Here is a 14,913-nt window from a genome sequence, read left to right as displayed (position 1 = left end):
TTTTTTCTCTTTATTCTATAAAAAAGAATGTACATGTATAATCTACAACAAATAACTACATTAAATAAGACATCCAAACAAGCAGCAATGACAGGGGTCAACAACTTCACACACAGCCCCTCCCCCCTAGTCCATTCCCCCATCCCAGGTCACCCCCCCAAAAAAACCAACCCCCCCTCCCCAACAGGTGCATTGATATAAAGACATGACAGACATATCTCACATTTAGGCACTTGAATTCCCTTCTAAACCTTCTTTGGTCACAGTCAGTTCTACACAGCTTCAAAACAGACATTTAGACATGTCGGAGAGAGGACTACAATTCGGCCTGCCCGGTTGGATCACCGGTCGAGCGGAGGAGGTTTAGTGGATACACATTCATGCAGGGAAGCGGCCCTAACTGTTTTGATGTCTCCGGAAAACCCCTTTTTTTTTGTCCCTGGAAACCTACACCAATTTCAGACAGGTCCTGTGTTGCTCAGCAACGTCTTGAAGAGGTCTCCAGAAACACCTCCAATCAGCAAACAAATAAACAATTGGTTAAGTAAGTAAAAACGAGAGCTGGTACATTACTGCACATGTTAACAGGAAGGACTCTACGAGAAAAAGGAAACGAGCACTACATTTTCACATGGTATACCTGAAAAACCATACAGTGTATTTGTACACAATATACTGTATTTGATATAAGCCTTTTGCGAAGGCGTTGTTAGTGTGGCATTTCTCTTCAAAGACACCTGCCATTCTGTCTAGGAGTGAGCATAGACTTGGAAATTCTTGAAAAAATAGATCAAATTCTGACAACAGTTTACTAAGTTAGAAAAATCTTCTGTTTCGTCCTTGGGCTGTTATGGTCTATTTTACTGTTAGCTAGTCATGCAATTTCTATCCTGGAACACATGAGTATCTGTGGTGTGTCTGTGTCCAAGTGTGTGTGTGTGTGTGTGTGTGTGTGTGTGTGTGTGTGTGTGTGTGTGTGTGTGTGTGTGTGTGTGTGTGTGTGTGTGTGTGTGTGTGTGTGTGTGTGTGTGAGTGTGTTTGTGTGCATGCTTGTAAATATGTGTTTTGATGGGACTATACGCTCTGGCAGATTCAAACCTAATATATATTCATATCATTTTTTTTTCGGAATACGCCCTTATTGTAAAGGAAAAACAAGGCTACGTTAAACTCTTAGAAACATAGTAAGCACACAGTATTTGGCAGTGGAGAACAGTCCTAATTTATCCATGCACAATATTAACCACAGGCAAGGTCCACATTCTGAACAAACCCATTAATAACACATAACACGAACATGGAGAAGGGGAGAAAGTACCTGGAAGTGTGTGTGTCAGTGTGTGTGTTTGTGTACGACCACAGTCGGCTTGGTTGATGAACTGTCTCTCAAAGGTTAGTCAAAGTAACAGCTTGATCATCAATGTATGTTTTAATGCAGATGTTTTTTGTTTGTTTCAGTGTGTGTGTCTGTGTGTGCATGTAGTGTGTGTGTGTGTGTGTGTGTGTGTGTGTGTGTGTGTGTGTGTGTGTGTGTGTGTGTGTGTGTGTGTGTGTGTTTGTGTGTGTGTGTGTGTGTGTGTGTGTGTGTGTGTGTGTGTGTGTGTGTGTGTGTGTGTGTGTGTGTGTGTGTGTGTGTGTGTGTGTGTGTGTGTGTGTGTGTGTTTGTGTGTGTATGTGTGTGTGTTTGTGTGTGTCTGGGGGTTTGTGTGTGTGTGTGCATGTCCATGTATTATGTGTCCAAAATTATAATTTTGAGAAGCTTCGCCACGGTAATTATATTTAATCATGTGGAAACTCCACAGAGCGGTACGTTTGTGTTCAGAAAAAACCTACTCAGTTCCAATCATACAGCTTTATGACTAATGCGAACACTTATCCCTTGGTGATGCTGGTCGTGTTTCTGCAAGCACCTTCCCCCTTATTTCTGTTGTGGCTGTTGTGGTTTTACTTGTGTGTGTGCTTCCTTCAATTTTGATGTCTGTGTTTGTGTACGCACCTGTGATGTTTAATTATGTTGGTGTGTGTGTGTCTGTGTGTGGGTCTGTACCAGCATTTACACATGCATGTGTGCGCGTGTGTGTGCAATCGTCTGATGTTGTGCATCAAACCAGTCCGCTCTGTGTGTGTAAGTGTAAGGGGTAAGGCTGGTACAGCAGAGTGGATCCCCCCTGTGGGATGTAGTAGCTGCAGTAGCTGGCCTCGGCCAGGTAGGGGGCGCTGTGCTCGGCCATGTACGGGGCAGGCTGGTAGAAGCACGTGACGTGGTCCGTGTTGGGGATGATGTTCTGCTCTCCCAGGACTCTGAGGGCCAGCACCGTGATCATGTTGAGGGTCTGCCGCCGCTCGTGGCCCATCAGACACACGGTGCTGTCGTCGACCACGCGCCGCAGCGTCATCAGGTACTGGTACTTGCTCCTCTCCTCCCCGATGAAGTGGTTCTTCAGGTAGGACAGGATCTTCCGCTGCTGCTCCTGCACGTCGGGGAAATCTATAAAGAACCGTGAGCACATGTAGCGTTCCAGCGTCTTTATCTGGGTCTCGCTGGCTGGCCGGTAGTCCCTGACCAGGAGGTTGCTGTACTTCAACAGCCCGCCCCCGCGAATCTCCTCCGGGTTCCTGGTGGCGATCAGGCGGCAGCGCAGGTGGTCCATGGCGGCCTCAAAGTCGCCGTACATGCTCTCCGCCAGCACCTCAATAGCGGGGACCTTGCCAGGTAATTGGAGAGGCTTGCTCTGGTCAGAAGTTGCCCCTCCGGGGGGCTCTTGGTGCACGGGCACAGGCCCAGACGAATCATTGGCAGTGGGAGGATCTGAGTCCACAGGCTCTCCGGGCTGAGTGATAGCCTGTGGCTCTGAGACGGGGAGCAAGGCAGGCTCCGGGACCAGAGGTGGGGACAAGAAGGCCTCACCGCCCTTCTCATCCTGGGTACTGAGCACGGCTGGCTGAGGGGAAGACTGTGCCTCTGTGTTCAGAACAAAAGGCCCGAGGCCTGGCGGTAACTCAGCTCTGGGGGCCTCCGTGTCCCCTGGAGGGGTGAGGCAGAGGAGCGGGGGACTGTGACAGAGAGGGGGAGGGCTGAGGCTGAGCATGGGAGGGGTGAGGTAGGGGGGAGAGCTGAGGCCGGAGGAGGTGGGGCTGAAGCTCAGCGGGGTGGAGCTGTAACTGAACGGGGGACTGATGCTCAGCATCGGGGAGGTCAGGCAGTGGGGGGGGGGGCTCAGACACAGGGGAGGGGTGAGGCCGGGGGAGGTGGGGGTGAGGCAAGGTGGGGAAAGGCAATGCATGCCGGATGGCGAGGCGGTGTGGAAAGAAGGAGGTGAACCTGGCTCGCTCTGTTCCCCGACGGACAGCGAAAGACTGATAGACACCAGGTCCATGGAAGGAAGCGGGTCCAATGTTTCATCTGGCCCTTCTGTGTTGCCCTCGTCGTCATGGAGGTCTGCTACTGAGGTAAGCACGGGGTCCTGGGAAGGCGTGCAACATCTTTCACCGCGTGACGCTAAAGTGGCCTGGGAGTCAGGAGGCTCCGATTGGCTTAAGAGATCGGGGGAAGACTCTACCTGACTTTGTTGAATGCAATCCCCTTCGAAAGGAAGTGTCTCTTTGAGTTCCAGAGGGGGTGTTGGCGATAAACCCTCAGTGGTCTGAGAAGCTGGTGACTCTCGAGGTGAAGGAGAGATCAACCCAACGTCGACACCGACAGAGTCTGGATCGGGAGATGGATCGGGGCCTGAGATTTGGGTCTCCGGGTTCAGGTCTGGGGATGTGAGGCTGGATAATTCTGATTGCGCAGGGGTGTTTATTTCACCAGATATATTGTCTGTGGTGGTTGATATAATATCTGCACTGGCACTCGAATCTCTGCTTTCATCCGGATCTGAGGTGGTCTCCGGTTGGGAGCTGAGGCTAAGGTTTGCGTCTATGTCGGTGGCTGGGATCACAGTTTCGGTTCCACAGATAAGACTGGCAATAGGACTGGTTGTCACCTTTCTGCACATTCTCCTTGGAGGTTTAGGAGAAGAGTGTTTGAGGACAACCATCTGAGCAAGTCTAATAGCGACTTTGCTGGAGGGAAGACAGGAGTTATTTTTGTCTGAAAGTAGGCTGGCTTGTGTTGATACGATATCCTGAGTCTCTGTTGGGTTCACTGGGTCGACTGCCTCAGCTGTGCTCTCTGAGCTGTCGGTGAGTAGCGCGCTGTGTGACTCCAGTGTAGGCTCTGCACCAGGAGAAAGTGTGTCAGTTGAGGAGGAGGAGGAACACAGAGATACCATGGCTGATGTTTGACCCACCCCTGTGGCCTCTGTGATTGAATCCTGTCGGGTTAACGTTTCTGTGTCCTTCTCTTGCTCCGTTTGCATCTGTTGTTCTGCTTCTGAAGTGTTGCCATCATTCTCGAACTGTGTGAGTGTCTCGCAACCTATGTCAATAAATTGGCTTGTGTCTGAAGTGCACAGTTGGTGTGTTTCGTCACCAGTATTTATTTTCTGTTCTTCACTCGAACATTGTGTAACAAATATTTCATCCGTGGGTTCTTGATTGTGCATCTCCTCGGCCATATCTAAAATCTCCGTCTTCTCTGGTTTTGAGTCTTCAACTGGCTCTAATGGTTGTCCAACTTCATTCTGCTCAGCAAGAGGTTCTAAATCATTGGAGGAATCAATCATTGAGACTTCAATCGGGTCAGACATTTCTTTGTGTTCTGATTGCTCCACTTGTTTGCTATCATCGTCAGACAGTTGTGTTCTTGCGAAGGGTTCTATCTTAAATGAGCACTGTCGCAAGAGTTCTGTCTGGCTCATTAGCTCTGTGTGATCGGAATGTTTATTTTCTAAACAATCACCGACAGATATCTGTTCTGCATTTTCAATCTTGTTAGAATGTTCCACATCTTCAAAAAGTTGTCTTGGTTCTTGGGTGCTTGTTTCTTGTACCTGAAGTTCTGTCGGTTTTTGATCTTCTTCTTGTTTTTGCAGTTCGGGAAGCTGTTCTGTTTCTTGTGAATGCTGTATGTGTTCACGGTGTTCTGGCTGTTTGTCCGGACCTCCTGCAGTTTCTGACACGTCTTTGCTACTGGAAACCATAATCTCTCTATTTTCAACTGCATTGTTTGACGGTGAGGGACAATCTTTGCTCTGAGTCTTTGGCGTGTGACTTTCCAAGTCCAGAGTGTTCTCTACCTGCTGGGCCTCCAGCTGTAAGTAGGACTCCAGCAGACGGTCCAGGATGATCTGGAAGGAGTCCACGCTGAACTCGAACTGCCGCCTGAGAGCACTCACGAACTTGAGCTCCAGGTTTTTGCCACTGTTGTTGGAGAGCGAGATGAGGCTCCAGCGGTCGTGTTCGTTGAAAACCTTGACCATCTTCTGGACGTAGGCCTCCTTCATGGTGGCGCTGCTTATCCGCTCCCGATTTACCCCGGCTGGAAGGCAGTTCAGGAGGCAGCCCAGGACGGACTCCTTGATCACCTGAAAAGGGTTCAAAGGTCAACCGGACATGACAACTAGATGTAACGACAAGATTCTCCCTTTCATTGCTTGTGTTATTCGAAGGAATTTTCTAAAGCCCCTGTAATTAAATTCCGATGATTGAACCCTCTACTGTTACATGCTACAAATCAAAGTAAGACGTCATCTACTTAAGAAGCCAGGATGTTTGTTGTTTAGTGTCTTAACTAGCTAAACATATGATTCTCTACCCTTCAACTCGGGAGGTGTATCCTACCTGAAAGTCCTCTTGTTTGGGCAGCTCCACACCGAAGATGATGTCCAGGTCTTTGTAGCTGGTGCCATTGTCCTGGACCAGCACGTGGCTGGCCGTGGAGCCGTTCAGCCGCACGTCCTTCACCAGGATGCCCTGCTTCTCCAGCCGGGCCCTCACTGCCATGATGATGTCCCGCGGACGAAGCTCCAGCGTGGGGAAGTTCCCCCGGCCGTGGATGGGAACCACCTCCGAGAGCACCTGGTCCAGGACCTCCACCTGCTCTGCGTTGAGGCTGTGGAAGCGCTGGTTGGATCTCCTCTCACTCATGATGGCGTTCTGCAGGGAGAATCGGGAGGAGGGGCTTATTGCATATTTGGACAAATGCAACATGTTTTAATGCAACCTTATATGCCTTAAGAAACGGAGGAGATTAAACAAACACATATTTACAGATGGCCGCACATACATGCGTGTACACACAAACACACACACACACACACACACACACACACACACACACACACACACACACACACACACACACACACACACACACACACACACACACACACACACACACACACACACGCTACCACACACTCATTGCCCCCCAGCAGTGAGCTCTCTGTGATTCACAGCTTGGACAACAGCTATTCCCCCCCCCCCCCCCACGCTATACTGTAACTGCTGTGTTGACAAGCTGACAGTTGGAGCGCACAACACTTGTATAAATATCCTGCCACTCTGCGTAACTAGATCATACTGAATGCAGCCGAGTGGAATAACATTGGAAGCACTGCGTTTTAAATCAGCCAAATTACAGTGTGTTGCTCACGTGGGAGTTTTGTTCCACTTGACTGAGAACCCCCCCCCCCTTTTATTGAGTCTGGTCAAGAGGGGACATGTGGCAGTGTGCCTTTGGCTGAGTCAGAGCTCTTCTCAATACGTTTGGAGCCATGCAAACCATAGAAATGTTAAAAACCCTGATGTGAAGGAGGGGGTCGGTGTTGATTGGATGGGTCCTCTCGAGGAGCAAGGGTTAAATTGAGTGAGTCATCGGCAGTAGCATACTTGTGTGTTGCACATGTAAGCATTTATGTAACATCCCGGAGAAGAGAGTAAACAGCAAAACAGATGATATCGATCATAAACAACATGTTTGGCCAAACTGAGTCTTCCAGGCCGCATTATTGCACTATGAGACACCTAACTGGGATTAACCGACTACCATTTGACCAATTGTCCGCATTCCCTTGTGTAATCCCCAGGCAAACAGCCTCCAAATTCAACTGCATCCTTCCTTATAGGGCAGCCAGTCGGGCATCATTCATGCATGTGAATCCCATGTTCATACGTAAAAGCCGTCTAAACGTCTATGCCCTTTGAGTGTGCCAATTTGAGTTCCTAAACACCCATTGTATTGTTGAGGTTAATCAATTACACTTAGTGACATGGTTGACTGCTGTTGATTGCTATGTTTCACTGCTAAAAGGGTGGTAAACAGGGGTACTAATGAGCATAAATTGAGTGGCAGTTCATGAATCACATTTGGCGACTGAGGTCTGCAACATCATCAGTCGTAAGTGGTATTGCATTAGTGTTTAGAAATCATAAGGCAATTTCCAGGAATCGTTGGAATCAGTAGAGCTGTGCTGGTTTTAATTGATAGAAGCATCCAGCTCAAAGTAATTTTGCATATGCAATTACTTTATTCCCTATTTTTAGAAAAAAATATCTGACAACTGGTATAAACTATGTGCATTACAATGATGCAAAACAATTTAATAGAAAATTAAAGGCGTAAAAGATCAGACCACAGAACATCTTGTCACTTTGTTGGAGGGAGAGCATAATGCGCGGTGAGGATTCCTTTGTGGCTCACCCCCCCCCCCCCCCCCCCCCCTTCCCTTGGCACTCTTCTGCAAACTTGGGAGTCGCAGTGACTCATCCACGCGCATCGCATATTCGAACCTCAAAACATCGATCGAGCCAATGTAGCAAGCCCAAGATCAGGTAAAACGGCATAATCCATATATTTACTATCATATCAAATGTTCAAATGAACTGAAAATGTTATGCAAACGCCAACATTTAGGCTTTACAATAAATAAATGACATTGAGCACTGCAATAAAGTACACCACATTCACACGATTGTGACTGGTACACAAAGGCCTATATGCTATACTGTCGTATACTTATCTGATCAGTCACAAGTTATAAGTTGTTGACGAAAGAATAGCAAAGGCTAGCGTATTCATTGACACACATTACAACTCGGAGGAATTTCACATAGCGGAAAAAAAACAGAAAATGCGGAAACGTCATTATAAGGCTGTCGGTGAGACTTTAGTCCTGAATAGCCTGTAAATGATCATAGATGTTGATATAGCCTATTAACGCACTAAAACACTATACCTAAACATGCAATGATATGTCATTGAATGAAACGTAGTAGGCTAAAGCCATACGCATCCGGGTGAACAGACAATGGTATTCATTCAGGGGCTTACCTGTTGATCGTGAGAGAAGGGAGAAAGTGCCTCTCGAAATCACGCGCGAAGTAAGAAAAGTCGGCGGCTTGGGTCTTGCCGTCTCTCGGGGGATCCTTGCTACTATGGGTTCTGATTTAGTATCTGTGCGGTTTCTGTCCCCTCACGATTCAGCACATATCGGGCGGTGTCATTCGGCGCGGCCGGGCAGAGCGCGCGGGCGCTGTCCAGGAGGTGCGGTGCTGAAATGAGGAATCTTTTTTGGGTCTCGCTCTGCTGTTTTCTTCTCGACCGCTCTAGGCGTAACGCAGTTTCCATAGCGACCTTCCGTCATCCCGTTAAGGAGTGGTCGAGCAGCCGCGCGCCTCTACATTATACGCATTAAAGGTTAACCGAATTAACATATAGATAGCCTACGACGGTCCGAATTTGCTGCAAATTGCACCCTGAACTTCAGACTGATTTAGGAGCCATTAAGGGATGGCCCCGCAATACACCGGCGTCAGCCAAATTAGCTACCCATATGTTTTTTTCAATTGCACAATTTCCGAAAATAAGGGCTTATATAGAACCCAAAAGCAAAGTTCAAACCAATACAAACACAAACCCACGAACACACACACACACGCACACACACGCGCACACATACACACACACACACACACACACACACACACACACACACACACACACACACACACACACACACACACACACACACACACACACACACACACACACACACACACGAGCGTGCGCACGCACGTATGCACGCGCACATAGCGTGTCCATTCATAATATCAGCGCATGAGTCATCTACGATGCTACCGTGAACAGAGGCAGAGCTATAAACCCCCCCCCCCCCCCCCCCCCCCCCCCCCCTTACTCAGACCGATGCATATTCACTTTATCAAATGTCTGTAACATACCTTACCATTTCATTTATTCTCACACATTTTGTAGATACTCTGACATAATATGTCCTGTTACTAACGGGTGAATGACTAAAGGACTTTGCATTCGCTGTATAACGGGTGAATGCTAAATTCGACCTATTTTGAGAGTACCAATAAAAAATACAGTGTTACGCATTTACGCATCGTTTATTCACAGACAATGGTTTTCCACCTGTGACGACAAGAACAATTTATAATAGGACGACACAACTCCGACGCCGCCGCCGCGCGACCTTCTGATATGATCAATTACAAAAACACACGTGACGTCACTAGCCCTGCTGGACCCCATCCCACTGATACGAAGCGAACGGACTATTTTTAGTCAGCGACTTGTCTCCCTTTGGAATTGGACGTGCATTGAGTTCTCAGACGGGGTGGTGATGGGATGCTGGTGACGTACGGAGAAGCGTGCACGACACCGTGGAATCGTGACTGCATTGTTGTGACGTCGTTGTGATGCAAACGGAAGTCTCCACCAGGGAGCGTCTGCAAAAAGAGTCCGTGAAGAATCAAAACAAACCTGGCACAGCGAAACGCCCGAGGAAGGCTAGACTGTTTTATAGCTAGACGTTGTTGTTTCTCTTTCCGGCTTAAGTGTCGACAGGCTTTTGGTCCCGAGAAGAGAACTTGGAAATGTCCAACATGGAGAGTATCCTTTATATTTCCAGCGTAGATAACCCAAATAATAGTCTTCGCTATTGTTAGCATAGCTACATTTATTGACAAGTCAGAGTTAAGCCAGCTCATATGATTATGTATCTGTAGGATAATAATTATGCTAGTCCAACCCATCTGTCGCTTTGCACCCATTAAGTCGAACATAAAACTGCTCCACGATGACAGCCATAATTGCTTTGCTGTGGACTATCTGTGTGTAGCAGTATCCTTTCATCGCAATCATAAACTATTTACATCCTTGACCCTCGAAACAGAGCATTTGTTCAACCTAAAGTTTGCTGCCAAGGAGCTACAGCGCAACTCCAAGAGATGCGACAAGGAGGAAAAAGCAGAGAAGGCCAAAGTAAAGAAGGTACATAAGGACCATGTTTGTTATCGCATGTCTGAAGATACTCGTCGCAATAAAGGCCCACTTATGGCTGGTTGTTGGGCTGTGATGGGTCTATTCAACCTGATTGTGTTGTGTCTTATTTCTCTTTTATCCCTCAGGCTATTCAGAAGGGCAATATGGAGGTGGCGAGAATCCATGCAGAGAACGCCATCCGGCAGAAGAATCAGTCCATTAACTTCTTGAGGATGAGTGCCCGTGTAGATGCTGTGGCGTCCAGAGTCCAGACGGCTGTCACCGTGAACCAGGTGAGTCTCTGGTAAACAGATGGCATTGCAACCATTTGCATTCTCTGTATAACAATGCATTGCAAAGATAATATTTAAAGTGAGTACCAGCAATAAAAAAAATGCTGAGATAATTAATCAATAATGTTTTTATCTGATGTTGCTTTGGGAATGTTTTGGCCTATGGAGTACGAGTAATCGTTTTAAATTTATATTAGATGTATTTAGTAATTAAGTTAGTAAGTATATGTCTATTTAAAAACAAAGCAAAACGCTGGTAGCGACTAGTTCCAAAATACTCTTGGGCATGCCCCTGAATATACATTTTAAACTCAACAATCATACTGTCAATCTATCATTCACCTTCATCATAAGACCAAAATATAGAACTAGGAGTGAAATGTATGTATGATGGGCCTCTCAAACAGGATGCATATGTATTGGTTTGTGTTTGCGTTCAGTTTTCAGGCACCACAATTACTTGAGGTTGGTTGACTCAGCCTTCCCTCGAATGTACTTCAGAGGAGGACTTGTAATCAACAGGGCAAAGGGGCCCCCTTGTGGCCACATAAGGAAAGAGCAATAAGTTCTGTTTCAGTACGTTCACAGTACATGTACCTCCTCAATTACATTCTGGAAACATAGGCCGTTCCCTATTGGGTAATCTGAGCCCTCATATTTAGGAACCCCTATATAGTACACTGTTTAGGGGACAGGTGGGAATTCTGACACTAATTATGGGCTGTAAATCTATCAGCATACATGTGCAGGTCGAATAAACAAACTGACATTTGTTAGATGTCACACTGTGACAGCTCAATTAGATAAAGACCCTTTATGTGCAGAACATCTTATTTGGATCAATCCGATGACAAGGAAAACTACAATGCATCTTGGGATATGGTGCGTAAGTAAGTGTGCATCAGTTGGAAAATTATTTAATGGTGCATTATGGTACTATAGAATAAAGGCAGTGTGGAATAGTCGTCCACTAGATTTGTGCAATAAAATTTCGGAAACACTACAAAATGGTGACCACAAAAATGGACCAATTGTGACACAACAACAAACAAGCTCAAATAAGTTATTTTGGTTTGTCCAGGTCACCAAGTCTATGACGGGGGTGGTGAAGTCTATGGACGCTACGCTGAAGAGCATGAACCTGGAGAAGGTAGGGGATCTACCACACATGTATTCCGTCGCACAAATACACACATGTCATGTACATAGTACAGTATTTAAGTCCATCTTTGATGTAAAATCTTTAATTGTAAACTACATGAGTTTACTCTATTTTTTAAGTTTTAACGGTTGTATCTTTTGACGCCAATTTTTGATGGCTAGAATTGCACTTTGGAGGGAACGTGGGATGAGTAAGAAATTGTCCTTGTGAGCATCAGTCCCAGTTCATAGTTGTATTTTTATCTATTTCTTTTTATAAATGTTATTTTTATTATTATTGATTTAAACAGTTATTACAAAGGCCTCAAGTCCCTAATAGTTATTTTACAAATGCACTTAATAGGACATTCTCCGGATTATACCCGGTTGTATGTGTGAATGCAGATGTCTTAGTTGACCCAGAGTTTAACCGGATAGGCCCCTAGTGCAAAGTCTGGAGAATCGGAGATCCGGATAATTCATAATAAGCAAGTGGGCAGGTGTTTATAGCTGTTTTGATCTTTTCTCTTTTTGCCTGTGTTATGCCTTCTACTAATCACTCTCTGCTGATAATGCATATACACCCTCGCTTTAAGTATCCAGAGTATCTCCGATATGTGTGAACAGGTCTGATGCGGCTTATATCCGGCTGTGTGTTGCATGTTTGAAAGGGCAACTCCGGATCATCTCCGGACCCGATTCTCCGGAGACGATCGGGAGGTTGTGTGTGAATGGCCTAAGGGCGTCACAATGCTAGGACATCCCCTTTACTTAAATGGCTTGATCCTCACCAGAGATCTGGCCTCTCTTCCCTACCAGATCTCTGGTCTAATGGACAAGTTTGAGGGCCAGTTTGAGACCATGGACGTGCAGACGGCACACATGGAGGAGACAATGGGTAACACCACCACCCTGACCACACCCCAGGTAGGGCCCAGTGCCAGGCCTCTGTTCCCCTCAAACCAGCAGCCCTTCCTCCATAGTCATTAACGTCACCCCGATGCTGATTTAACCTCTTTTTTTCTCGTAGCAAATGGTTTCATCTTGTGTTTGTTTATTTATGAATGTATCAAAGTGCAAAAGAGACTTACTCTATTGTGTTAACTTTTATACATGGCATGTAAAGTAAGAACTGGAGAACATTATAATTTTGTAGCTTTGTAAATGGTTAATTACGCATTGTGCAATTCTTTTACCATTTCTGATTATTACTTGACATGGTGTGTGTGTGTTCGTTTGTGTGTGTGTGTGTGTGTGTGTGTGTGTGTGTGTGTGTGTGTGTGTGTGTGTGTGTGTGTGTGTGTGTGTGTGTGTGTGTGCGTGTGTAGAACGAGGTGGACACACTGATGCATAAAATGGCGGATGAAGCAGGGTGAGTACTAAGACAAACACCACTGAGAGGCCTTGATTGAGCATAGTACTTGCCAAAGGAATATCCAATCTTAAAGTATGACATACCTCTACGGATTAGTTCATGGTGAATGCCGTCTTGTGATTTTCTTTCCCTCAGACTGGATCTGAACATGGAGCTTCCTCAAAGCCAAACCGGTTCGGTGGCATCAACGGTGGCATCATCTGAACAGGTAATGTCCACAAGTGGTTTGTATCAATTGCTAACTCTTTTTGCAATGCCACTTATCCACGAACACTTTAGCTACATGCTGTCATCGTCATTGCCATTGCAATCGTATTTGTGAGAAAAAGGCTGTCAAATGGCGGTGCTTCAAAGGAAAAGAGAGGATAAATAGCACCTTATCATACTGATACCTTGATTCAGCCCAGTGCCATACTGCTACTGTGATAACACCCGCCGTACAGGAACGTGGGAAGTGTATCTCACGCAAAAGAAAGAGAAATCCAACCGAGAAGATCTTTGCCATTGACACTCACACATGGCCATCGACCATAAAAAGAGGTCACCATGACATGAAAAATGATAGATATTGAGGCCATGCTGCATCTTGCCTCCGAGACTCGGGTCAAAATCGGTCTAGGATGAGGTCTATTAAAGTTCTCTAGTGGTAGCCTGACCGTAGATTTACTGAGCTGTCAAGATCATCGCAGTCTTTTGGTGTTTTCTGCTCCCTGACCTGACCTGGCCTGTGGTGTTATTGTGTTGTGCTTCACAAGGATGAGCTTTCTCAGCGGCTGGCCAAGCTCCGTGACCAGGTGTAGCGCACTGGAGAGGGCAAGAGAGGAGGTGGAGGAGGAGGAGGAGGAGATGAAGATACAAATAAATCGCAGGCAGTGATGTTTCTTCCATCATTGGATCTTCTTCTTCTGTCTTTTTATTTTTGTTACATTTCTTCTTCTTTTTCTGATCAGGGCTCTGCAGTCCTGGAGACAGGTGCAGATTGGGTTATACAGGGAAAAACAGCTCAGATGGTTATTGTCCGAAACCGCCTACCTCCTTGCATCGCTGTCCTTTTGTTTTGTATGTGATATGCCCACGCATCATTATGAACACTGCTCATGAATAACCATGTATAGTATTTAAAGGGACAACCTCTTTTTTCCTCATTTTGAGTGATCCCATGGGACTCTTAACTGTTTACAAGAAATACTGTTAAAAAATACAGCGTTACATTTCGAATTGTTAAAAACCCTATATTTTGATATTTTCCTAAACGGTTTGCAATTAAAGACGTGCTTATTTGCAATACAAACATTGTTCTATGCATGACTGAATGTGAATGTTGCAGGAGTTTTGGGGTCATATTTGGGTTATCATGTAATCCCCTGGTATGACCACTGATTCGGTCCTTGTAAGGATTCACTGGACTCATTATTTCCACTTTGTCTTTGCAATTGAGCTCTTTGTGCGTTGGAAGTGTGTGCTGTGGTCTGTTGTGCTATGATTAACCCTTACTGAATTTAATTTATTACAAGCACTGGTATGAAGATGCTACCCGGTTCCTTATTTATTTATCTATTTAATTAAGTTAATCTCCAGCTTTAATATGCTGTACTTACTGTACATATATTATTAAAACATTTCTAATGCGATCGACTGATTCTCTGACTTCTCATGTCCATCGATGTCACAATTATCAGTCTTACTTTTTGAAGTCAATCCATCCACCTCTGAATAGCCTCTCTCTCATTCTTCTCCCCGTCTCTTTTTCCATCCCCCCCCCCATCCCCCCCCCCCCCCAGCCCGCATGCTCCCCTCCAACAGGGAACAGATGAGGGGTCAGAGGTCAGAGGTGTCACCTGTAGAGGAAGCGGCCCTCTGCCGCTCGCATGCCAGAGCCTTATTACACACACACACACACACACACACACACACACACACACACACACACA

At 46.1% G+C, this 14,913-nt stretch overlaps 2 protein-coding genes across 2 annotated transcripts; one reads left to right on the top strand and one right to left on the bottom strand.

The window, feature by feature from the left end:
* Nucleotides 1–1,483: 1,483 nt before the first annotated feature.
* On the bottom strand, nt 1,484–8,974 carry LOC132466428 (terminal nucleotidyltransferase 5C-like). Its single transcript, XM_060063679.1, has 4 exons — nt 8,216–8,974; nt 5,725–6,039; nt 5,181–5,468; nt 1,484–2,759 (listed from the first exon to the last, which is right to left on the bottom strand). Exons 2-4 carry the CDS (start codon nt 6,028–6,030, stop codon nt 2,103–2,105), a joined length of 1,251 nt encoding a protein of 416 aa, XP_059919662.1. The 5' UTR covers nt 6,031–6,039; nt 8,216–8,974; the 3' UTR covers nt 1,484–2,102.
* A 535-nt stretch (nt 8,975–9,509) lies between these two features.
* On the top strand, nt 9,510–14,613 carry LOC132466412 (charged multivesicular body protein 1b). Its single transcript, XM_060063659.1, has 8 exons — nt 9,510–9,802; nt 10,086–10,183; nt 10,321–10,467; nt 11,549–11,617; nt 12,427–12,534; nt 12,936–12,979; nt 13,118–13,190; nt 13,738–14,613. Exons 1-8 carry the CDS (start codon nt 9,787–9,789, stop codon nt 13,780–13,782), a joined length of 600 nt encoding a protein of 199 aa, XP_059919642.1. The 5' UTR covers nt 9,510–9,786; the 3' UTR covers nt 13,783–14,613.
* The last annotated feature ends 300 nt before the right edge of the window (nt 14,614–14,913 follow it).

The sequence above is a fragment of the Gadus macrocephalus genome, chromosome 10 (genome assembly GCF_031168955.1).
Source record: "Gadus macrocephalus chromosome 10, ASM3116895v1".
Taxonomy (NCBI): domain Eukaryota; kingdom Metazoa; phylum Chordata; class Actinopteri; order Gadiformes; family Gadidae; genus Gadus; species Gadus macrocephalus.
The sequence above is the reverse complement of the archived record's forward strand: the minus strand, read 5'-3'. Positions and strand labels throughout refer to the sequence as shown.

Excerpts from the sequence above, each read along its gene's own strand:
- LOC132466428 (XM_060063679.1), bottom strand. The coding sequence starts at position 6,030 with ATGAGTGAGAGGAGATCCAACCAGCGCTTCCACAGCCTCAACGCAGAG. Across the intron at positions 5,469-5,724 it reads CCAAACAAGAGGACTTTCAG|GTGATCAAGGAGTCCGTCCT; the intron begins GTAGGATACACC and ends AACCCTTTTCAG. Across the intron at positions 2,760-5,180 it reads TACAGCTGGAGGCCCAGCAG|CCCCCCGGAGGGGCAACTTC; the intron begins GTAGAGAACACT and ends GTGCACCAAGAG.
- LOC132466412 (XM_060063659.1), top strand. Across the intron at positions 10,468-11,548 it reads CGGCTGTCACCGTGAACCAG|GTCACCAAGTCTATGACGGG; the intron begins GTGAGTCTCTGG and ends TGGTTTGTCCAG. Across the intron at positions 12,535-12,935 it reads CCACCCTGACCACACCCCAG|AACGAGGTGGACACACTGAT; the intron begins GTAGGGCCCAGT and ends GTGCGTGTGTAG.